Source organism: Schistocerca piceifrons, chromosome 2 (genome assembly GCF_021461385.2).
Source record: "Schistocerca piceifrons isolate TAMUIC-IGC-003096 chromosome 2, iqSchPice1.1, whole genome shotgun sequence".
Classification (NCBI taxonomy): domain Eukaryota; kingdom Metazoa; phylum Arthropoda; class Insecta; order Orthoptera; family Acrididae; genus Schistocerca; species Schistocerca piceifrons.
In genome coordinates, this window is record NC_060139.1 from 265,968,296 (window position 1) to 265,993,195 (window position 24,900).

General features: G+C 37.6%; 1 protein-coding gene across 8 annotated transcripts in view; it reads right to left on the bottom strand.

The window, feature by feature from the left end:
- Positions 1–286: 286 nt before the first annotated feature.
- LOC124776297 (NAD kinase-like) overlaps positions 287–24,900 on the bottom strand; it is a 518,770-nt gene continuing 494,156 nt past the window's right edge. For 7 of the 8 annotated variants that reach the window (XM_047251218.1, XM_047251220.1, XM_047251222.1 and 4 more), the window contains exons 7-10: positions 22,198–22,355; positions 17,604–17,686; positions 9,598–9,811; positions 287–1,369 (exon numbers count right to left, since the gene is read on the bottom strand). In XM_047251218.1, the coding sequence (XP_047107174.1) occupies positions 9,607–9,811; positions 17,604–17,686; positions 22,198–22,355 (446 nt within the window). In that variant the 3' untranslated portion in view covers positions 287–1,369; positions 9,598–9,606. Of the gene's footprint in view, positions 1,370–9,597; positions 9,812–16,771; positions 16,855–17,603; positions 17,687–22,197; positions 22,356–24,900 lie in introns of all 8 variants that reach the window. The other variant, XM_047251217.1, reaches the window with a different exon arrangement.

The following is a 24,900-nucleotide window of genomic DNA, read 5'->3' on the forward strand; positions in this document are numbered from 1 at the left end:
AATTGTTTCTGAAATGTGAGCAAATTAAAATGTTCAGTACAATCTACTCACCACACACCTTTGTCCACCAACACCATTCAACAACAGTAGAAATATTCACTCTCATTTCAAATTTACTTCCTAATTACAATTAACAACATATTAATAGCGTTCACAATAAAACAATGCATTCAAACACCGCACACATTGTTTGTTTTGTGAAAGCATTCATTACTTTTAACAAGTTACACATTTTGAAAACATGTAAGTGCAAAAAGACACCGCAAAAATTCAAGTAAACACTGAATAAGTTTTCTTAAAAAAGAGACCTGTATTTCTGAGACATTCAGTTTTACATATAGAGCCACTTTAAAATTGTGATTTCTGGGCTTCCTGGCAACATGTGCTGCATACTGCCAGTGTAATATGGAAGAGGAGAGAATCAGGAAAAGGGAGGGGAATAAAGGATCACTGGGAAACATGCACCTATATTTCCTAAGTTCTTTTGCTTATTCAAACTGTGAAACCAAACAAGGAATATGCACACAAAATTGTTCCATTAAGCTTGTTTGTACATTAAATCACACATTCACCACACCATCAAACTTTTATCATTCTCATTCAAAATTAAATACTGCTAAAATATGAAGTTATAAATAACACATTGCTCAAGAGCTCAAAGTCTCAAATGAAAATATAATGTCTGAAGCAGAGAACAGCATAAAATTTAGCAATCTTTAAGACTGAAAGAGCTCATTCATCAGCAATTAACAATTCTGTTACTTAAATGAAAAAAAATCACAGAAGTACAAGATGAAAGAAAATAAAAATAAAAGGCACTTCAGTACAGGTTGATGACTTTTTGATTTTGTTCTAAATCATGCATTCGACTGTGTATGTAGTAGTTTTTAGACATTCAACATACAAGTACATACTTACTAAAATACATTTATGAATCACAACCATCCAAAGTATTTAAAACAGAAGAATGAAAATTATGTAGAAAAACTCTGGCAAGCTATTCTCATATCAAAATATTAAACAGAAGTTCCTCTATTCAGCTACTCTACAAAATACCGAATTGGTCATTTCATAAACAAAATAGAGAATGGATGTACAAAAATAAAAAGGCAGATTTCTCTCGATTTCATTCCGTTTAAATAAGCAGTTGCAGTGATGGAAACCAGTAACTATTAGAAGTCTTAGGTTGGCTGTGCTAGGAATGGCAAAGCCACCAACCCATTAGCACATAACACACACACACTCTTGCCTCACAACTGCCTCAGTTCACAGCCGTGACTGCAAGCTGCTCCATGCTATGTACTTCACAAAGTCCACCAGGAAATATTGCTGAGCAAGAAATAAGATTTAGAAAGTCTTCTTGCACCTCCTGTAAAGACAAACCATTTTCTCTATAAATTTCAAAACATTTACATGATATGGTGGAAACAATAAGAACACCAATAAACTGTCTTACATTAAAAAAGCATATAACGAGCAGAAGAGCTAAGAATAGTGAAAGACTGCAGCAGTGTCATTAGCATAATTATGAATTGGCACAAAACACTTTCATACAAAGTCTGACAACAGGATATTAATGGATAATGAGAATAAACCCAAATGCTCCAATTTTCTACATAATGAATATTAGCACAAACACTATAGCTGGAAGATATATGATTGAAAGTAAAATGAACAAACGAATCACTTTCAATGGTATGTATTCACATTACTGCTAGTTTTGACTGACCAAACTCACCCAATGGTGTGAGCTCTTCATTAACAATAGGATTTCAATCTGAGGGCATTAATGTTGAAATGAAACTGTTGTGATAACAAAATAATTTCTCCAAGCACAATTAAATGTCACACATGTCCTTGCAGAAATTTTATCACACAACATGTACACGTAATTTCTTCCATGTTCTGTAATAACTGTAAAATGTGCTGAGACCATTTTATGTATTATGTATTTAGCGAATTCCAGTGACCTGAAAAGTGAGTGCACTAGCTTGCGAGACAGATGAGTAAGGCGCAGACTGAACCTGCATAGTGGATTGACAATCATTAGTCTATAAACCAGCCAGCCCGAATGTGGTTTTTAAAGGTTCTTTTAAGCAAATGCTAGGATGATGCCAAATCTCTCCCTCAGAAAATACACTGACTGATGGCTATGGCAGCTAAAATGCATCTGACAATAAAGTTAAAATAAAAATATTTTCCTAATAATGGCAATAGTGGAATGTGGAATAAATGCCACAAAACAGAGAGCATATAGTGAATCACATAGCCTCCTCCCTCAAGAGTAGTGCCAAGGGGGGCCACTCAGCTTAATGTCAACATTTGACAAATGGATCACCATCAACTGTGTCACATGCCTCACTTCATTAGATGCTACAGAGACCTTTGGTATTTAAACTAGGACATTGGCACAAAGTCTGGCGATCCAGAACTTTACATCACCACTTCTCCTCATCGGCCAAATACTGGCTTACTCCAAGGTTGAGCTCCACTGCACAAGCATGCATTAGTGACAGCCACAGAGACAGGTACAAAGTCATGTTGTCTAACAAAGAATGGATACCTTCTGATAACGAGTTTTGTGCCTCACACTGGTAATGCTACAAATAATTATTTAAAGTGACTAGTGATTGTATATCCTCATAAATAATTTAATATAATGGAAGGAAACATTCCACGTGGGAAAAATTATATATAAAAACAAAGATGAGGTGACTTACCGAACAAAAGCGCTGGCAGGTCGATAGACACACAAACAAACACAAACACACACACAAAATTCAAGCTTTCGCAACAAACTGTTGCCTCATCAGGAAAGAGGTAAGGAGAGGGGAAGACGAAAGGAAGTGGGTTTTAAAGGAGAGGGTAAGGAGTCATTCCAATCCCGGGAGCGGAAAGACTTACCTTAGGGGGAAAAAAGGACAGGTATACATATTTAAATATGTCTGCTTGTGTCTGTATGTGTGGATGGATATGTGCGTGTGTGCGAGTGTATACCTGTCCTTTTTTCCCCCTAAGGTAAGTCTTTCCGCTCCCGGGATTGGAATGACTCCTTACCCTCTCCTTTAAAACCCACTTCCTTTCGTCTTCCCCTCTCCTTACCTCTTTCCTGATGAGGCAACAGTTTGTTGCGAAAGCTTGAATTTTGTGTGTGTGTTTGTGTTTGTTTGTGTGTCTATCGACCTGCCAGCGCTTTTGTTCGGTAAGTCACCTCATAAATAATTTGGCATATTAAATTGTACTTTAAAGCAATTTTGACTGTAATATAATGTTGAGAAGATTTCTCTTCAGTGAAAATATTGTTAAGAAGTTTGGCAGTTTACAAAGGTGAGAGCTGTACCTCTTGGGTTGTGGAACTACAGCGTTCAACTACTCACTACCAACAGTGGAGCATGGAAATTGGAAAGAGAGAGAGAGAGAGAGAGAGGAGATGGGGGGGCGAGGTAGATATGAAAGGTGGATCATCAACTTCATGAGACCATGTGGAGAAGTACGCTGATTTTTCCTTGGCACCTGTACAGAGGGTATGAAAATAAGTTAATCCCAACAGATATTAGGAGGAAGTTGCTATGGCACGAATTAAGAAGTTAGAAAAATTGTAATACTTCAAGAATCACAAATGTTAAAAGCATATTTGTAAGTAGAGGAACAATTTTGGAAAGCCTTTACACCAACATTAACAGGTGGGGAGGGGGAGGTGGACAAAAATGGACAAATAAAGCAGGTCAGCAAATTGATTAGTGATTACTGGAAACAGGAGACTCAAAACTTATTTATCTTATCTGATCAATTTATTACGCAGACTGAAGCAATACAAATTCTCAAGAATGTATTCAAAAATGAAAATTGCCAACTTTACGTCTAAGCAACACTGTAAAGCATGAAGTACTTGCAAAGTATTTTGATTAGCTTCCTAATTCTCCAGAACCAATCCACAGGCTGCAACTGCCAAACACTCATGAAACTTTAAAAGATTTACCTCTGATTACCAAAGATACTGAAATAGTAATCATATAGTAAAAACAAGACAAGTTAGTGGAGAAAACTATTACAGTAGAACTTTTGAAATGGTCTGCCAAAAATAAAAAATGAGCCAAAATTAATCTTTGAGGAAATACGGAAAACAGAAAAAACCTCAGGAGAATGGAAGATGATATTGACACACACATTAAGAAATAAAGGCAATGAAACTTGACACTAACAACTACAGAGGAATTCCTTTGCTTCCAGCTACATACAGAACATGTAACAAAATTTTACTAAATGGAGTAGATGCTACACCTTACAGTCATTTAGTTGAATATCAAGGTGGTTTTAGGAAGAGCAGATCATGTTCTTAACAAATATTTAATCTGAAAACGACGATTTGCCACAGATTATTGAATTCAAGAGACAGTGTAGTAATGTTCAGCAGTTAAAAAAAAGACCTTTGATTCCATTGTCAGACAAACTAAAGATAAAATAATCTGAGAATTTTATGTAAAGTCTGAATTAGCAAATCTAATTCACGAAACATTTATGGACAGACTAACGTGAAATTTATGTGAAAAATATCTCATCCCTCTGAGGTACTTGTTAACATAAGTGTATGGGAAGGTGACGTCCTATCCCTAACTCTTTAATTGTGTTCTAGAAAAAAAAAAGAATTTGGAATAAAAAATTGAATGAAAGTAAGATTTCACCAGTAAGGTTGGGAAGAGGAATCAACAATACTGGAATAAATTGAATCACATTTGCAGATGACTTCACTATACTTTCTGAAAATTTGATACCTACCGTAACACAAATTAACTCTTGGAAGAAATAATAACCTGTGGGTATTGCTAAAGAATTTTTGCAGAAAAACATGTTTTACAGACATTAAAAATTCATTGAAATTTCTGGAAACAGATATTGGTTAAATTGAAAGGGGTACAAAATTTCAATATCTTGGGGAGATAACACGAGAAAATTGATTGGAAAAAGCTGCAATAAATTTACAAATTCAAAAATAAGGCATCACTTCACAGCAGTGAAGCAAATGTCAAGCATTAAACCAAAATTTACATAGATTAGAAATACAAGAAAGGCAAATCTTTAGGAAAATATTAGCCCATGAAAAACTATGGAAGACTGGAAATTGTGTAGTACTGATGTTATTTATCAAAATATAGAAACAATATCAGAAGTAATGAGGAAAACAAGACATTTTTTTGAACATTTACACTGAATTCACAAAGGTAAGGTAACCAAAACTATCTTAAATTATTTGTGGAGTAAGAAATCAACAATAATCAGGGTCCATGAAGTATTTAAAGATTTAGAAGCAAATAACATAAAAGCTTAAAAAACAACTGACAGAACCATTCAGGCAAAAGTATTCTATACAAAAAGAATCCATGGTAAGAAGAAGTAAGAATCTGAAGAAGAAGAAGAAGAAGAAGAAGAAGAAGAAAACTGGTCTGAAGTGGTTAGATGACAGGAAGAAAAAAAAGAACAGATGAAAAAGTGCTAGAAGGAAAGAAGAGAAAAATGAACTGAAATTGGCATGTGGTCCTTGGTTAGCACAACTGACAAGAAATAAATAAATAAATTCATAAATCATAAAATCAGCAATTACCACTTGTGTCTCTTAAGCCAACAAAAAAAATGAGAATCATGTATTTTCACAACAAGCCAAAACAGTCCTCACAGTTTATATGACTAATGAGAAAAATCTTAAACTGAATATAAATTGAAATTTTATGTTGTTGTTGTTGTTGTGGTCTTCAGTCCTGAGACTGGTTTGATGCAGCTCTCCATGCTACTCTATCCTGTGCAAGCTTTTTCATCTCCCAGTACCTACTGCAACGTACATCCTTCTGAATCTGCTTAGTGTATTCATCTCTTGGTCTCCCTCTACGATTTTTACCCTCCACGCTGCCCTCCAATACTAAATTGGTGATCCCTTGATGCCTCAGAACATGTCCTACCAACCGATCCCTTCTTCTGGTCAAGTTGTGCCACAAACTTCTCTTCTCCCCAATCCTATTCAATACTTCCTCATTAGTTATGTGATCTACCCATCTAATCTTCAGCATTCTTCTATAGCACCACATTTCGAAAGCTTCTATTCTCTTCTTGTCCAAACTATTTATCGTCCATGTTTCACTTCCATACATGGCTACACTCCATACGAATACTTTCAGAAATGACTTCCTGACACTTAAATCAATACTGGATGTTAACAAATTTCTCTTCTTCAGGAACGCTTTCCTTGCCATTGCCAGCCTACATTTTATATCCTCTCTACTTCGACCATCATCAGTTATTTTGCTCCCCAAATAGCAAAACTCCTTAACTGCTTTAAGTGCCTCATTTCCTAATCTAATTCCCTCAGCATCACCCGACTTAATTAGACTACATTCCATTATCCTTGTTTTGCTTTTGTTGATGTTCATCTTATATCCTCCTTTCAAGACACTGTCCATTCCATTCAACTGCTCTTCCAAGTCCTTTGCTGTCTCTGACAGAATTACAATGTCATTGGCGAACCTCAAAGTTTTTATTTCTTCTCCATGAATTTTAATACCTACTCCGAATTTTTCTTTTGTTTCCTTTACTGCTTGCTCAATATACAGATTGAACAACATCGGGGAGAGGCTACAACCCTGTCTTACTCCCTTCCCAAACACTGCTTCCCTTTCATGTCCCTCGACTCTTATAACTGCCATCTGGTTTCTGTACAAATTGTAAATAGCCTTTCGCTCCCTGTATTTTACCCCTGCCACCTTTAGAATTTGAAAGAGAGTATTCCAGTCAACATTGTCAAAAGCTTTCTCTAAGTCTACAAATGCTAGAAACGTAGGTTTGCCTTTCCTTAACCTTTCTTCTAAGATAAGTCGTAAGGTCAGTATTGCCTCACGTGTTCCAGTTCTTTCTTCAGTTTAGGGTGGTGAATTTAATGAAGCTGCCTTATATATTTTGAGCTATACGGCTTTTTGTAATGTATTTCATGTCAATTTCAAAGAATGTATGAATGTGTTTCACAACTCCTATTACATACAAACAGTGTCTAAAAGACAATACAATTAGCACAGAAATAACATCTAGCTGGTCCCTGAAGAGTGTCTATAGACCGCCCATCATTCATCCGCAAATGAGTGGTACCCGTACTACTTATTCCTTTACCATGTCACACAGCTGTGACGTAAAGTCAAACATATCGTAAATCCATTTCTTCTGTCTCTTCTTCTCTTTACTTGCCTTATTTTTTATTTTCTCTCTTTCTCTTTGTGTCACAGGTTATAATATATTTCATTTTTTACAAGAACATGAGGCGAAACTGACAGTGGTAATGTTTTTTGGGTAAACCTCAGTACATCAAAAGGACAGGGTAATGGGAAACAGAGTGGTGTGTTTATTGTAAGGATCCATGACAAGCAGACCTTGCAGACTAGCCTTTTTTGATTTCCATCATATTCACAGAATCTGAGGTCACTGTCTGGACATCAACTTCCTATTGCAGAACAACAAAATATAAAACATTTCCATAATTTTACAATATTCACTGGTAGCTGAGTGTGTAATGTGTGTTTTTCAAGCAAAGTCTCTGGTCTGAGTCTCATTACTAGCAACTTTTCTATATTTTGTTTACATGCTGTATTTACAGTGAAGTGGAAATATACATGAACAAATACTAAATCAAAATTTTAATAAAAATAAATTATTATTTTGAATGAAAATTTAAGTATCAACAAGAAAAAATTTTCTACAGACAAGAAATGTGCCCTATTGCTAAACAAAAAAATTTGTAAGTGAGGCTTCTAATTTTGTACTGAATTTTAATTTATTTTGAGTACTGAAATTTTCATACAATTACTAATTTAAAAAGATGTCTTTTTATGAAAGAATATGACTAAGTATTTGTTAATAAACATTTCCACTTCACAATAAACACAGAACTTAAATAAAAGTAAAAAATGTTACTATATAAAGTGTGTTGACAATTCACGTTATACAACATTCCTTCAGACACGCATACTTCATAATGATGCACACTCATTAAATACATTGTATTATGAAATTTGATCTAAAATTGTAAATTTAAATCTTCTTCAGCTGTACTATTTATCAGTGATGGGTGAAAATTTGTGCCGGACTGTACACATTACAATTTTCAGAGGTACAAACATTATATTATGCGATTGTCTAAGAGATCATTTGAATCAAACACAAAATGTGAATATCTACAAGGTTTTCTTTGCTAAAATTATGTAAAGCATAGTATCTATAACTTTGAAAATTGTAACTTATCAGTTATTAAGCGTGAAGTTCTTGCAAAGTTTATATGAGGGCTGCAACTTAAATAGTGGCAACTATTTACTCATAACAAATATAAGAGTGTTACATGTTTGCATCTGATATTGCCCTTCAAAGTAGTCACCAGCATTGTGTAGAACCTGTTGCCAGCGATGTGGAAGGTGGTGTATACCATCAGCAGAGCCTGTTCTGTTGATGGCGTGAATGGAGTGGTCTAAAGTTATGGCAATTCTCGTGTTCAACTGTGATGGTGTTATACTAACACATTACATTCCTCCACTGCAGACCATCAATACACAGTATTACTGTTCATTTTTGGAGCATCACCTGCGACGAGCTTTGCAAAAGAAGTGGCGACACTTTCTGCACAATCCACTCATCATTTAGCACGACAATGCACAGGTGCATACAGTGCAAGCTCTGGCTGCTCTGTTCAGTCTAAGGGACTGGGAAGTACTGTACCATTCACCAGACTTCTCGCACGTAAGTCCTTGTGACTGATTTTATTCTGAGGATGAAGGAACACTTCATGACATTTGCTTCAGAAAAGTTCCAGAGATTAGACGAGCAGCAGACCGCTCCTGTCGCACCATCAACAGAACAGGCTCTGCTAACGGTATACTACGCCTTCGCCATTGCTGGCAATGGGTTCCACAGAACTCTGGTTACTACTCTGAAGGTCAGTAACAGGTGCAAACATGTAACTCTTTTTGTATTGGTTGTGAATAAATAGTTGCCACTATTTAAGTTCCAACCCACGTATTACTGTAATTGTGCTAATGCACAACATGGTAATATACATTATGTTGAGACACTCTCATGACAGTTATGTATGTTTTACATTTGGTTGTGTTTTATATGATGAAAATTAATTTTTGATCAATTTATGTATATTGTGTAAGTATTACAGTTTCAAAAACCTGTAATTGCCCCCATTTTCTATGTTGCCTGTATATATTTTACATTAATCTCTATTTTGCACTTCACAGTTTTCTTTTGTGATGATGGTAGTTTTAACTGAAACCCATACAGAATAAATATGTAAGTCTACAGCTCATGATGGAAATATGTGTTTTTAACAATACTTAACAGCCACAGACAGCCACTTAAGAACAGTTTTAAGAATAATTATCATGAACGAAGTCTAGTGTTGATAAAAGGTAACATACTCCAGACACCGTATCACCCAAGTATAATATTTGGAAATACATACAACACAGAGTGCTCATACCAATTATCCCATAACAAATTGTATTGAAAGTTATTTAGGGCCTACCATTAACTCCACAGTGACTGTTTCGCCGATTCTCGTCTTACCTTGTAAGCCTAACTGTCTAATTGCTCAGCATGGTCAAGCGAGTCCAGAGTATCGTTGGAGCTCGAGTGTGTTAGATCACTCAACTCGTCCAAGTGCTTCTGCCGTTTGCGTACATTCCAGTGCAGACATTCCGCTAGAGAATCAAACCAATCGGAGATCTGATCCTGAGCACATATTGAAGGCACAGGGTAGATTGAGGTTGTCACTCGAAGGCTAAATAGGAGAGACAACAGCACATAAAAAACTGGAAAATAAAGTAAAAACATTTCAAAATAAAATTTTTAACTACTAGTAAAGCCATTCTAAACCTACAATGAGTTTGAGTTTTACATTATTTTGTTTCTTCTTAATAGCTGGACGCGCACGCGCACGCGCACGCGCGCACGCGCACACGCGCACACGCACGCGCACACGCACACGCACACACGCACACACGCACACGCACACACGCACACACGCACACACGCACACACGCACACACGCACACACGCACACACACACACACACACACACACACACACACACCATCAGAAGTTTCGATGCACAGGCTCTTTAAATGAATGTTCCCCGACGGAAAAGCACTTTTAAAATCTCTACCTTTTAACTCAACTGTCTCCCACACAAAATGTCTCCCACACAAAATATCTCCAAGGGTGATTATGGCCTGCTCTTTATATTACTGGTTACAACACACCAACGAAAACAATAAATTATTGACAAAATTATTTAACTCGATAGATAAAAAATCTACTTACCAAGCGGTGGCAGAACACACATATATAAGACTGTTTTAACTAGCAAGCTTTCAGAGCCAGGGGCTCCTTTTTCAGGCGGAAGGGTTGAATAGGAAGGAAGAAGGGTGAAGAAAAAGGGCTGGAGAGGTATAGGAATATGGTAAATTTTGGTAAAGTCACCCAGAACCACAATTCAGGGGAGATTTACTGTATGGGATGAGAGGGAAAGACTTCCACCAGCCTAGTTAGAAAGCAGATTTCCCAAGCCATCACATCCAATCCTGGTACTGCTGATCCCTCCATAAAACAGCTTCGGAGCACACCACGGTGACTCAGTGTTATCCTGGTCTGGAATGTGTTTATCAGCTACTTCAACAGGGCCATGATTTCCTAAAATCATGCCCTGAAATGATATCTATTCTGTCTGAAATTTTGCCCACCACACCTAGAATTGCTTTCTGTCACCCTCCCAATCTCCGCGATATTCTTGTCAGACCCTATGCTCCTTCTGTACCCATCTCCCTAATCTCTGACTCCTACCCCTGCGACTGTTCCCACTGCACGACTTGCCCTATGCAGCCTCCTACCACCACCTATAATAAGGCCTGTAACTGGTAAAAAATACACTATCAAAGAGAGAGCCACCAGTGAAACAACACGTCATATACCAGCTATCATCTATACACTGTTCAGCCTTCTACATCAGCATGACCACCACCAAATTCTCAATTAGGATGAATAGGCATAGGCAGAGCGTGTCTACAGGCAACATACAATATCCTTTGCACAGCATGCTCTACAACATGACATTCATGACATCGGTGCCTGTTTCACCACAAGCGCCATCTGCATTCTCCCCCCAGACACCAGTTTCTCAGAACTCCGCAGGTAGGAACTAGCACTACAACATGTCCTTGGTTCTTGCCACCCACCTGGCCTTAATTTACATTAGCTTCTTCTGTCTCAGCAATTCTTCACTGTAACTACTCTTTGCTTCACTCAGTTTTAGTTTTCTACACATCTTTCATTGTCTTACCCGTCTATTTTTCACTCTGTAAAGTACAATGCAGTTAGCGTTTCATTGTTATTAACTCATGCATGATGTTTAAGCTGTAATCTGCATAATACCGTGTCTGCCATCTTTAAGCTCTCAGATTTTCAAATCTCGTCCGATGCAGTCCCACATCAATCAGTCTTCCTTCTCATCCCTTATGGTAAGCCTCCCCTGACCCACAGTTCTGGGCAACTCCTGAAATCTACCCCTTTTCCTAGATCTCTGGAGTCCTTTTCCCTCGCCCTTCCTTTCCCTTCAACCCTTCTGCCTGAACAAGGAGCCACTGGCTTGCCTATTACAATCATCTTTTATGTGTGTGTTCTGCCATTGCTTGGTGAGTAGATTTTTTATCTGTCCAATTAAATAATTTGATTACAATACACACACTTTATTATAACAAGATTTTCCTCCATTTCTTCCTATTACTGTCAGTTACTTGCCTTCTTTTTGTATTAGGATACCGAAAGATTAGTTTCTCAAGTACTAATTCACCTAATGAAGCAGAAGGTCAAGCTAGATAACAAAAATGTCAGATAGGCCAGCATTCTATAAATACTCTCTTCTGACCCCAGCCATACTACACATTCAAAACATCCTTTTTTATACCAAACCCAATTTAATATCTTTTCTGACTTCTTACATAATACATGCTAGTTACTAGAGTTTGTTATGAACACACTGCAGCCATCAAAAATTATTGCAAGAAACACAAAATGATCTGCATAGTAAAGGTAGTAAAGTATGAATATATTGTTATGCACATATGAAAAGCCAGGCCTAACATAGATGATGAAATTTACAGGTTAGAGGTTTTTTGAAGAAAGGCCTTCAATAGATTACTTTTCCTCTCCTTTAGCTATCTTCCCTCCACTTACGCGAACAGAAGATATCAACTGACTGCTTCCTCCTGCTCATCAATGTACAGCAGTACTGCTTCAATTTTCTTGAACCTTCTGAATGCTGGACAAGATTTATGTCATTTAATTTCACCTCCTCCTCTTGTGTTACTTCCTCCTGCATCACAATTTCCAATGCATTGCTATAAGTTAGTTCATCAACTTCATCATTTGCCATCCATTCTGTGATGCCCTCTGAATCTTCACAGTTTCGTTCATGTTTTAGTGTCGATACCATCATTTTCATCTTTGACTTCAGTTTCACACATGGACTCAAAGTCAAAATGTCCACCTTCATGGTCTAAAAGAATCTTCCAAGACCTTACAAGTGATATGTTCGAAATTTCTTCCCACATTTTGCCCAACCTCCTTGTGACATCTTGCAAGTTAATCCTTTTGAGAATGGTTACACTGCCTTCATTATCATCAGTCACTGATAACAACAAACTGAGAACGTGCTATCAATACTACTACTATAGCATTTCAAGGATGCCCTGGCCCATCATCAATGACAAGGAGCAGTTGCATTTGGTGGTAAAAATAATGCATTCATCACTGGCAAGATTTGAAGGCATGTTGTTATGAAGCAGCAGACGTTATTTCAGTAAACCATTGTCTTTCAACTATTTCTCTACAGCTGGTATGAATTCGTACTGGAATCAGGTTTTAAAAATCTCTGAATTCATTCGAGCTTTCTTTTGGCGAGTGTAATGCTGAGGCAGTGATTCTTAGTTTTTGAAAGCTCTAGGGTTCAACGATTTCCCTATTATTGTAAGCCTAAGTTCAAGGTTTCCATTTCATTACTCCAAGCCAATATTGTAACTTGTTTCTCGTATTTCATGTAACCTAGTGCCATAGTTTCCTTTTTTGTAGGGAACTTCTTAATTTAAATCATTCCCATCACAACTGTACAACTGTTCACCAGAAATTCTATCTTATCAATTAAGTTCGGAACATAGTCTTTAAACAATGGCACAGCCTCCTTGTCAATGGAAGAAGTCTTTCAACTGATGGTAATCTGGCGAATACTGAATCTTTCTTTCCTCCTGTCCAACCATCCATCACTGACAATAAATTTTGAATCTTCTGGTATTTGCCACTGAAATTGCAATGCTTTTTCCTGCAATACTGAACCAGTAATGAACAAACCTTTTCCTCTTTAAATGTTCATGCCATAAAAATAAAGTTTCTTCAATTTCTTTATATGTACCTTTCAACATGGTGTACCTTACTTTTATTTCACTTCCACTAGCTTGGGAAGCACACCACATTTCAATGTCTGCTTGATTTTTTCTTTCAGTCTCCAACTATATTTCTTCTTACCCTTAATTCCGAAGCAACAGCTTTGGGTGCTATCCCAGAATCCAGTCGCATTACAATACATAGTTTCTGATCCACAGTCGCTGCAAGGTTTTTCTTCATTCATCACTGAATTTGGACACTCTAATTTAAACAAAAAGGATTGCAAAAACCAACAGTTAAAACAAACACACACACACACACACACACACACACACACACACACACACACACACACACACACACAACATCTTGTATGCAACTGAAAAAACAAAGATCACATTGTTGCCAAAAGCACTGCTACCTACGTGTGTTAATCGTTTTTTGTAAACACTGGAAGAGAGCCAAGTATTCTTTGTAGAAGAGTGGTTCCAGCAATTTATTCAGTGTTAACAATACAGTATGTACTTTATAATTCTTGTGTGTTTCTAGCACAAAAGGTCCAAAAAACATTTTGAGTGGTCGCACAGAATTTCAGTTTGATAAATCTTTGAAAAGTACAGCACATACAATAAATTAATCTTCAATTATCACAGTTAAGTATTATTAAGATGTTAGTTACATAGGCCCTATAGTATGGAGGCCAGATAGTCTAGAGTCTACTGTAAAAGAAAATTAAGAACAATATTTTTTCTGGGGTAAGGGTTCTCTCCCTCCCATCTACACTAGCTTATTTTCTTTCTACTTCAATTTTCTGCATCTTTGTGATGATTTAAATCTATTCTTTGCACACAAGGACCCAGATAAAATGTAGCAGTAGCTGCATAAAAAGTTGTGCACAACTAGTGCCAATAAACAAAATTGTTACTGGTTTCAGTATGAAGCTGTTCACATACAAATACAGAGGTGTCCAAAAAAATGTATCCACTGTTTAAAAGTCCATAACTTGCGAACTTATTGACGGAGTTGTCTCATTTTTGGTGAAAGTGTAGCTCTACGTCCAACTTAAAGATATCACTGTAGGTGTTCGAAATGGTCACCATTAACATCCACACACAAGCGATGCCGCCAAAGTGCAGCACGAACTACTGACTGCAACGTGTTCAGTTGGATATTTGCACATGAATGTACGATGGATTCTCGAAGTTCGTCCAATGTGCGTGGCTTCTGTTGATAAACGACGTCCTTTAGTGTTCCCCACAGGTAAAAGTCCAGAGGAGTTAGGTCTGGGGAACATGGTGGATATTCCACAGCACCTCTACGACCTATCCATCTTTCTGGTAGATTTTCGTCGAGAAACGCCCTAACACGATTTTGGTAGTGGGCTGGGGCACCATCTTCTTGAAAGTAAACTCTTCCATATCCATACAAGTCTTGGATGGCAGGTAAAATGGATGTTTGAAGCTTCTAAAGGTACATCTCACTGGTAACAGTGCCATCAAAGAAGGATGGCCCAATCAAGACCTGTTAAGACAACCCACTCCACACATTTACTCCTGGCAAATCCACGGCTTTGTCTACATGGACGTTTAGATTTTCGGCGGCCCAGTAGATGCAATTGTGGCGATTTACTATACCATTGAGTTTGAACTGTACCTTGTGGCAGCCATGTTTACTGAAGTAACTAGGTGCAACTAAGAACAAAACACTGACTATATGGCGACTGTCATCTGAAAAAACAAACAATGCAATAGAACGCTCATGTGGCGATTGCCGGAACTACAAACTATTACACTACCAAAGATTAGACAACTCCGTCAATTAGTTTGCCAGTTATGGACTTTTGAACAGTGAAATGAAACGAAATGAAATGATCGTATGGCATTGTTGGCCGGGAGGCCCCATGTGGGGAAGTTCGGCCGCCGTATTGCAAGTCCTTTTTAGTTGACACCACTTCGGCGACTTGCGAGTCAATGATGATGAAGAACACACAACACCCAGTCATCAAGAGGCAGAGAAAATCCCTGACCCCGCCGGGAATCGAACCCGGGACCCCGTGCGCAGGAAGCAAGAACGTTACCGCAAGACCACAAGCTGCAGACTTTAAACAGTGGATACATTTTTTTGGACCCCTCTGTAGAATTCTTTTCCTTTAGAATAGACTTCTTATTCTCCTTCTGTTTAATAGAGAATGTCAAACAAACTGAACTAAATTAAATTAAAACTAGTGTTATCTTGCACTGAGCAGTTCCACGATTTAAGTAAATAAATAATATGTAATGCTGATATTAGTTTTCTAGCAACACGAGACTGGACTTTATTAATTTCACACAGTCACAGTGATGTTATTTTTGAAAGTAGTAGTAGTAGTAGTAGTAGTAGTAGTAGTAGCAGCAGCAACATACTAGTTCTAGTCAACATGCCTACTGAGTTTCAAAAATGTTACAGATACTAGCATTGAACAACATGCACACACACACGCACATCTAATTATACACGCACACGCACACACAACCTGCAAGCAGTAACAAGTACTTCAGAGTTCATGCTGTTAAATAGTAATGAAAAGAACAAATGATCATGCAATTTATACCAATTTTATATTATTATGTCCAAACATATGAATACAGCAGCCCCAAATCCACAAAAACTAATATTCCACTTTTCTTTAGCAAATGTTCATATCACAACTAATTCAATTCTGTGACATGTATCTGCTCTGTTGTGAATGCAAGGTACTTCCTGTTGCTGATAAATTACACATGCATGGAATTTTAGTTGAGTGAAGTGTGTTTCCTAACTACACATACTAATAACCACATTAAACATATTAACCTACACTGCATTATTGGTTGACACAGTTATGGGTTACAGAGACACATGAAGTGAAAGTAACATGTATGAAATAACAGATGCTGTATGGTATTTACTACAACACATTTAATAATTAAGGAAGATAGAGCAATGAAAGACAGGAGAATTCTGAGAGATGGAAATGGGCTCCACATATTGACAGAAATTGTCCTTCGTCTTCTGACTTGTACACACATACAAAGAAAGAGAAACAGACCTAAAATATGGAACCAGGGTGTATACAAACATTAAAAAAAACATACTGTGACAGTAAGATGTGAAGTGGAACCCCAACCAAGAAAAATAGTTTAACACCTTTATCAGAGGTAAAACATATTGATCAGTTTAACCCAAAAACTACATCTCACTACAGGACAGCTGGCAAAGGATAAAGAATACCCCTTATTATTACAGATAGGCAATTATCTTCCAAATATGAAAAATTAAATATGCACACCTATCTCCAACTCTCAACTCTTGCTGGTTACGCCCATCGAAAGATACCCAGGATGTACTTCTTGCATCACTGTTCAGCATTATCTGCAACAAGTGCAGTTCCTTTAACACTACAATATATAAATACTTTTAATCCTTAGAAACAAAACAGCATTCATTTGCAACTTTACCCACCTCAAAATCAAGACCTTTCTTTGGTTCTCTTATCAAACAATACTACTTCTAGGGAGTATCATCCATCAAACATCTCACTGTTTAACCACAATAACTGTCAACCAAATGTTTAGTCTTTGGAAGGACTGACAATATGAACAAAAGTTTTGTAGAAGGAAGGATGCACGAAAATTAAATGCCTTCTAATATATTAAATGCTGTATTTCCAGGCACATAATAACCACCTTTCATAGAATGAATCATGAAATGTACTTAGTAATCATTTGTCTTTCCAAGTCTACTAGCAATACAAACTAACAGAGACAAAACACAAGGCACTTGCAGCTAACGAGACATGTGAAGAAGGTGTCAACTGACTGCGTAATTCACGGCAGTAATGTTTCTATCTTCTCCGACTACATCCTACATTACAAGACACTGTAAAGGATGCATTATACTGCGACACTAAGGAAAGCTTACAGGGACACAATGTGGCTTTATTTTCATGAGGCGACAGGAAATACTCAAAATATACAACTCACAACTACAACTTGACAACGGACAAAGTTATGTACAGTGCAAATGGCAGATCTGCAACAGCACCAGGGAAGTGTTACTACATGCAGTGAAGCAATTCTGGTACAGGTACAACAATGCACTGGCATTCATTTTTAACCTACCTATCACCGTGGAACAGTTCTTGCCGGTTCCGGCCATCAAATGAAACCCACGATGTATTCCTGCTATCAGGGGACACAGAGATCTAGAAATGGCATTCACAAAGGCTATAGTATAATCTCCTAGATCATTATTATATAAACCATAATTAAAGTTCATTTTTTCCAGTAAATATTTATCACAAAAAGAATTCAATATTAATATACAATACTTGATATGCAGGCATAAAATCTCCAGTTGAAAATATTAGTTTTGTATAATACTGGTTTTAGATGATTAATACATTAAAGACCTTATATTGAATTTCAGTATCATTCAGCAGCTTCTTTTATGAGAGCATCAAACTGTTTAACTGAAATAAAAATATGCTAAAATTTTGCAGTGTGATCCAAAAAATTCATAATAATGTGGGAGTTCTACCTTCTCCCCCTTACAGTTCTCTTATTCCCAATGAAGTTAGCCAACCACTTCAACATGGTTACACACAGATTTTCTTATTCCTCAGAATATTTTAACCCAAAAATTAAGTTATGGTCATATAGGGAGTTCATTCATAAACCATATTTAAGATTATATATTCAACAAGCTGGCTATTCTTAGCCTAACACACAAGTACATACACTCACATATGAGATTACAGTTGATAACATTAATTCCTTGAAAGAAATGGGAGCATCAATCCAGTCAACACAAAAAAGAGGAATGATTTTATATGTTGCAAGCATAACCTTATTTGTTGCTTAAAAAACTTGTCAGTACTGTGCACCATACATTATCAATAGGATTTCACAAGGGTTGGGGATTGTTAGAAAATTTCAGATCGAAATAGATTGTTTTTCTTCCGGCTCATACTACTCCTTGCCTGGAAATATTAGTTCAGTTGTGATATGGGGTATATTTCACTGAAACTAATGGAATCTTACATCATACTGTCCATATAAACTGCTAAAAAACATTTTGCAACGAAATCACCACTGAATCCAAAACCTCTAACTCAATATTCTTCTGACAACAGAAAATCAATACAGACAGCCACATGTGCAGAAGTTGCCTGCCAAACTGACATACATTACAGCAATGCCATTCTACAGTCAATTGCTATCATAATCCATGAAACACTGAAAATCTGTCTTACAGGTTCACCCGCAATCAAATGTACCAGCTAACAAAATTTGTTTTTGGTGAAGTTCCACCTTGAGCAAACAACTATCTTCTTTTCTATCTGTGGTCAAGGCAGAACCTATCAAGAAACAAATTTTATTCGTATGCAACATGGACATAAGTGAGCTTCAACCTCAAGATGAGCACCAGGTAATGAACACTAGCTACAATTATGGTTCATAGGTACTCTGACAAGAACACCAGAACTCTATGCTGCTCTTCCGAAACAATTGGGTCAACTGTCATTTGCATCCATTAATTTGACCTCTAGGTGTCATTTATGTACAAGTGGTGCTGGAAGAACGTTGGTAAGGAAGCACCTGCACTGCAAACAATTGCACTGTGTGTCTGACACCTGACGATCATACTGATTATGGAGACAGCCATGTAGCAGTGCATTTTTTCAGGCATGTAATCCCATGGGTCACTCATGTTTTGCACACACATTGTGTACAGTTGTCAGAAGCCTCTCATTATTCATGGTAGCTTCAAGGTGTTTCAGTATTGGAGTGGGATTGTCCATCTTATTGTCCAGCTCAACAGTCAATAATTTGCCAATGGCTTTATCTGTAAAGATGATACACATTTCAGCATACCTTGTACACCTAGTGAACACCTTTCTCCAGGCAGTACAAATCTACCAACTAGTATAACCAGTGGTATCTGAGCACAGCTGGGACCAGTTTAAATTTACAATGTGTCACCACAGAAAGCTGTCTCATAAACTGGGTAACCTCAATGGGGCTGCCACCTAAGAGTGGTGACATACTTTAACAGTGACACCTTGACAACATTGTTGGCAGCATGGCGAAGAGGATCTAAGTGTTCTGCAGTGCACAGGGTGGATCAATAGCTGATTTTAATTTCACAAATATGCATTTTTGAACAGACTGACATATTTGTTACTGTTATATTCTTATTTCATGGTAAAGTTATTGTTTTAGTCTCTTGAGACATTAATTCTTTCCTTATTGCCCTTTCTACATCTACATTTATACTCTGCAAGCCACCCAATGGTGTGTGGCGGAGGGCACTTTACGTGCCACTGTCATTACCTCCCTTTCCTGTTCCAGTCGCGTATGGTTCACGGGAAGAACGACTGTCTGAAAGCCTCCGTGTGCGCTCTAATCTCTCTAATTTTACATTCATGATCTCCTCGGGAGGTATAAGTAGGGGGAAGCAATATATTCGATACCTCATCCAGAAACGCACCCTCTCGAAACCTGGACAGCAAGCTACACCGCGATGCAGAGCGCCTCTCTTGCAGAGTCTGCCACTTGAGTTTGCTAAACATCTCCGTAACGCTATCACGGTTACCAAATAACCCTGTGACGAAACGCGCCGCTCTTCTTTGGATCTTCTCTGTCTCCTCCGTCAACCCGATCTTGTACGGATGCCACACTGATGAGCAATACTCAAGTATAGGTCGAACGACTGTTTTGTAAGCCACCTCCTTTGTTGATGGACTACATTTTCTAAGGACTCTCCCAATGAATCTCAACCTGGTACCCGCCTTACCAACAATTAATTTTATATGATCATTCCACTTCAAATCGTTCGGCACGCATACTCCCAGGTATTTTACAGAAGTAACTGCTACCAGTGTTTGTTCTGCTATCATATGATCATACAATAAAGGTTCCTTCTTTCTATGTATTCGCAATACATTACATTTGTCTATGTTAAGGGTCAGTTGCCACTCCCTGCACCAAGTGCCTATCCGCTGCAGATCTTCCTGCATTTCGCTACAATTTTCTAATGCTGCAACTTCTCTGTATACTACAGCATCATCCGCGAAAAGCCGCATGGAACTTCCGACACTATTTACTAGGTCATTTATATATATTGTGAAAAGCAATGGTCCCATAACACTCCCCTGTGGCACGCCAGAGGTTACTTTAACGTCTGTAGACGTCTCTCCATTGATAACAACATGCTGTGTTCTGTTTGCTAAAAACTCTTCAATCCAGCCACACAGCTGGTCTGATATTCCGTAGGCTCTTACTTTGTTTATCAGGCGACAGTGCGGAACTGTATCGAACGCCTTCCGGAAGTCAAGAAAAATAGCATCTACCTGGGAGCCTGTATCTAATATTTTCTGGGTCTCATGAACAAATAAAGCGAGTTGGGTCTCTCACGATCGCTGTTTCCGGAATCCATGTTGATTCCTACATAGCAGATTCTGGGTTTCCAAAAACGACATGATACTCGAGCAAAAAACATGTTCTAAAATTCTACAACAGATCGACGTCAGAGATCTAGGTCTATAGTTTTGCGCATCTGCTCGACGACCCTTCTTGAAGACTGGGACTACCTGTGCTCTTTTCCAATCATTTGGAACCTTCCGTTCCTCTAGAGACTTGCGGTACACGGCTGTTAGAAGGGGGACAATTTCTTTCGCGTACTCTGTGTAGAATCGAATTGGTATCCCATCAGGTCCAGTGGACTTTCCTCTGTTGAGTGATTCCAGTTGCTTTTATATTCCTTGGACACTTATTTCGATGTCAGCCATTTTTTCGTCTGTGCGAGGATTTAGACAAGGAACCGCAGTGCGGTCTTCCTCTGTGACACAGCTTTGGAAAAAGGTGTTTAGTATTTCAGCTTTACGCGTGTCATCCTCTGTTTCAATGCCATCATCATCCCGGAGTGTCTGGATATGCTGTTTCGAGCCACTTACTGATTTAAAGTAAGACCAGAACTTCCTAGGATTTTCTGTCAAGTCGGTACATAGAATTTTACTTTTGAATTCACTCAACGCTTCATGCATAGCCCTCCTTACGCTAACTTCGACATTGTTTAGCTTCTGTTTGTCTGAGAGGTTTTGGCTGCGTTTAAACTTGGAGTGAAGCTCTTTACTATAAACTCACAAATGTTCACAGATACACAGGTGATGCGAACTTTTCTGAGCAGCTAATACAGTGTATCAGTGGAAATTCAAATTTAGGAGAGACTTTTGAAGCATACTTTTTGTTTTTTTTTTTTATCTTTTTTGCCTGTGTATCATATCCTGTCCTTTCCCTGTGATGGAATTTTATGTGCTATCCAAGACTACTGAATGAACTATACTGCTTAATGTAGCTTAGCATGTAGGCTTCTTAGGTCAGTTTCTGCTGGTGGCCAGCATGTAGATGCTCCCCTTCTATCACCAATACTACTACTTGAATGAGCACACTTATGTCAACAAAGTGATGCTTTAAAATCACAATTATTCTACAGCAATACCTAAGTACAAATATTTGCATTTGTCCAACAACATTATTATGTTGTTCTATTTGAAAAGCAGAGTATACCTACAATCATGGTATGTAGCAAGAAAGTTAAAGTTTTACAATAACAGTGAGAATATTTTAAATTTTGCATGTAATACTGTGAATAGGTAGTCTCTGACCTTAATAATTTCAGTACTGATACACAAGACAGTTTGTGAGTACCAACCTTCAGCTCCACACCAGCTGGCACCACAATAGGCCTGAAAGACAGTGAATGGGGGCATATGGGTGTCACCATAATAGCAGGGACACTCGGGTGTATCATCGACGCTCCTGCAGCTACAGCATATGCTGTGCTGCCAGTCGGAGTTGATACTATAAGACCTGCAAAGGAAGATTCTGACTGTCATACACAACTATACTTTAGAAAGTGCAATAATATTATTGTCAATAATTAAAACAGAGTCACTACAGAAAACAGCAACAAAATGCACGACCATGTCAATCACTTCCGTGGGTTGTCGTAAGTTACTTTTGAAACTCAATATAACGGTAACAGAATTTAGAATCTACCCCAAATGACCATTTTGGCATCATGTGACTGTCATTACACAAAACTGGCAGGGAATATTTTACATATAAATCTATATTCAAAATTTATACCGCACTTGTTAGAAGTGTTTTAGGTTTTTTTGAGTTAGACGATCATAGTGGAAAAGATAAGAATTCTTTGTATATTTGTATGTAATGGCAACAGATAGTAATTCTAATACTAGTCTTTAACAAAACATATTGGGCTGATAAAACAAGCCTAGTAATATTCCGGGAGAGCGACGTGCACAGACTACATTTAACTTGCTGGAGACATAATACAGTATCTAATCTAGTAAAACTAAGTACTTTTTAGAAAATTACTATGATGGTATGAAGCATAGCAAGATATCAACTTCTTAAGAGGCTCCCCAAGTTATGTCAATGTATGCTTCTATTAAAATTTCTAAGTGTTATAATGGAACAATCTACTGCAACAATGGAAATTAATTCTGCTGAAAAACTGTATTACTGTTTCACACCGATGGAATGCTCAGGTACAGCAGCTTTCTTCTCTTTGTACCACACTGTGTGGTTCATTCAATTCACATAGTGTTTTTTTATGAAAGAAAAAAGGAACATGCAATCAACAAACACAAACTTGAATGTTTTTTATAAGTTTATTTAAGCTGCAGAGAAATTCATACAAACTTATTTTCCAATATAGCCTCCTGAATGGGAATTTCTTTTTTCAGTAGATACAGTTTCTAAATCCCATTTTCATAAAATGAACGTGGCTGTGGCAGCAAACAGTTTTGCACTAACACACTGACGGCATCATTGTAATCACAGTTTTGATGACAATGATGCTGTCAGTGTGTTAGTGCACAACTGTCTGCTGTCCTCCAACTGCAGCCTTTAGTGGTCTAAAATGAAAACTGCAGGGTGATAAGTCCAGGCTGTAGGGAGGATATTCTACTGTGGTGCAGAACAGTTCCTAAACTTTTTGCCAAGTTCAGGCAGATACGTGGGGTGACAATTCTGACAATATGTACGTTCTAGCTGATCCAAAAGTGGGAAATAGTATGTAACTTTCATAGTACAAAAGTCATACATAAAATGGAAGAGAAGAACTTTAAAATCAGGATATACTGTTGTATAAACATTCCCCACAGAGAGAGAGAGTTTGGCGACATCTATGAGTTGCATTCTCAACTGTTTCTCATCCTCATAAAACTGTTGGTGACACATGCATATCTTGACTCTTTCTCAGGATGTTTTCCCCAAACTGTGCCACATGTCTTTTAAAAATTTTGGACATTTTTATACCCTCTGTTGTGAGAAACTTTATTATAATGCATTGCACAACAGATGACAGTACCTCTTGCTGCTCTGACATTGTGATTCTGACTACAGAAACGGTACAGCATTCTAGCTGTGGAGAACAATCACTGTAAATGAAAGCAACAATTTCAAAAAGGTGTGTAAAAAATTACAGTTTATATTTGACTCAGCCTCTTAATTTACGTGCAGTTTGTGTGTTAACATTCTTGTTTCCAGTGAACAAGAACTGCTCCACAAACAACAGAAAATGTACTTAGTCATTCATCTGTTGAGACTCCTTATAATGCTCAGTGAGAGACCATGATAAGAGAAGTGAGCAATTGTGATGGGTCTTTCCACTAGTTATTATTTTGTGCTGTAACTTCAACAAAATTTCTTGCACAATTCTCCTCAGAATAGTAATCTCAATATGATTGAGTCTGGCCATTAGCTTCCCTTTGTTGTCTACTGGAACATAAACAGACAATGACATACACACAACGTCAAGACAATGAAGGGATTCACATTTTTTCCATCTCTGCTAATCTCTCTTTCAATGGAAAACATTCGCAAAATTCATAGATTGAAATAATCATCAAGTGGCCTGTATTCTGTAGAATTTCATAAACACAGATTTTGGCTTTTCTAAAGTTTGTAAAGGATTCTACATTGGTATGAAGAAACTTCTATAAAACTAATGTGCTATACTGTTCAAAGATCAAAGTGATATGAGATTACAGTTTTTTCACACAGCACAACAAAATATTTCCAACAGTCTACCACTGCATGTGCTTGGGAAATGACATGTACACAGCAATACAAAATTCATGCACCTGCATAGTTGTTACAAACTGAGAAACCAGGTTTTGGCCGAGTACTTATTTACAGCTGTGCCCGATACTTTGCACATATGGAATTTATTTTTTACTTAGCTATTTTGTATATAGTTTGAAGTAGAATGATTGGCTGCATGAGCAACGAGCTTGTTTGCTTTACTAAGAAGGGAGATTGCCACACCGAGCTGGCTTGTGCAAAAAACAGTTGACACTAATGTCCACACCCGCAACACACAGTG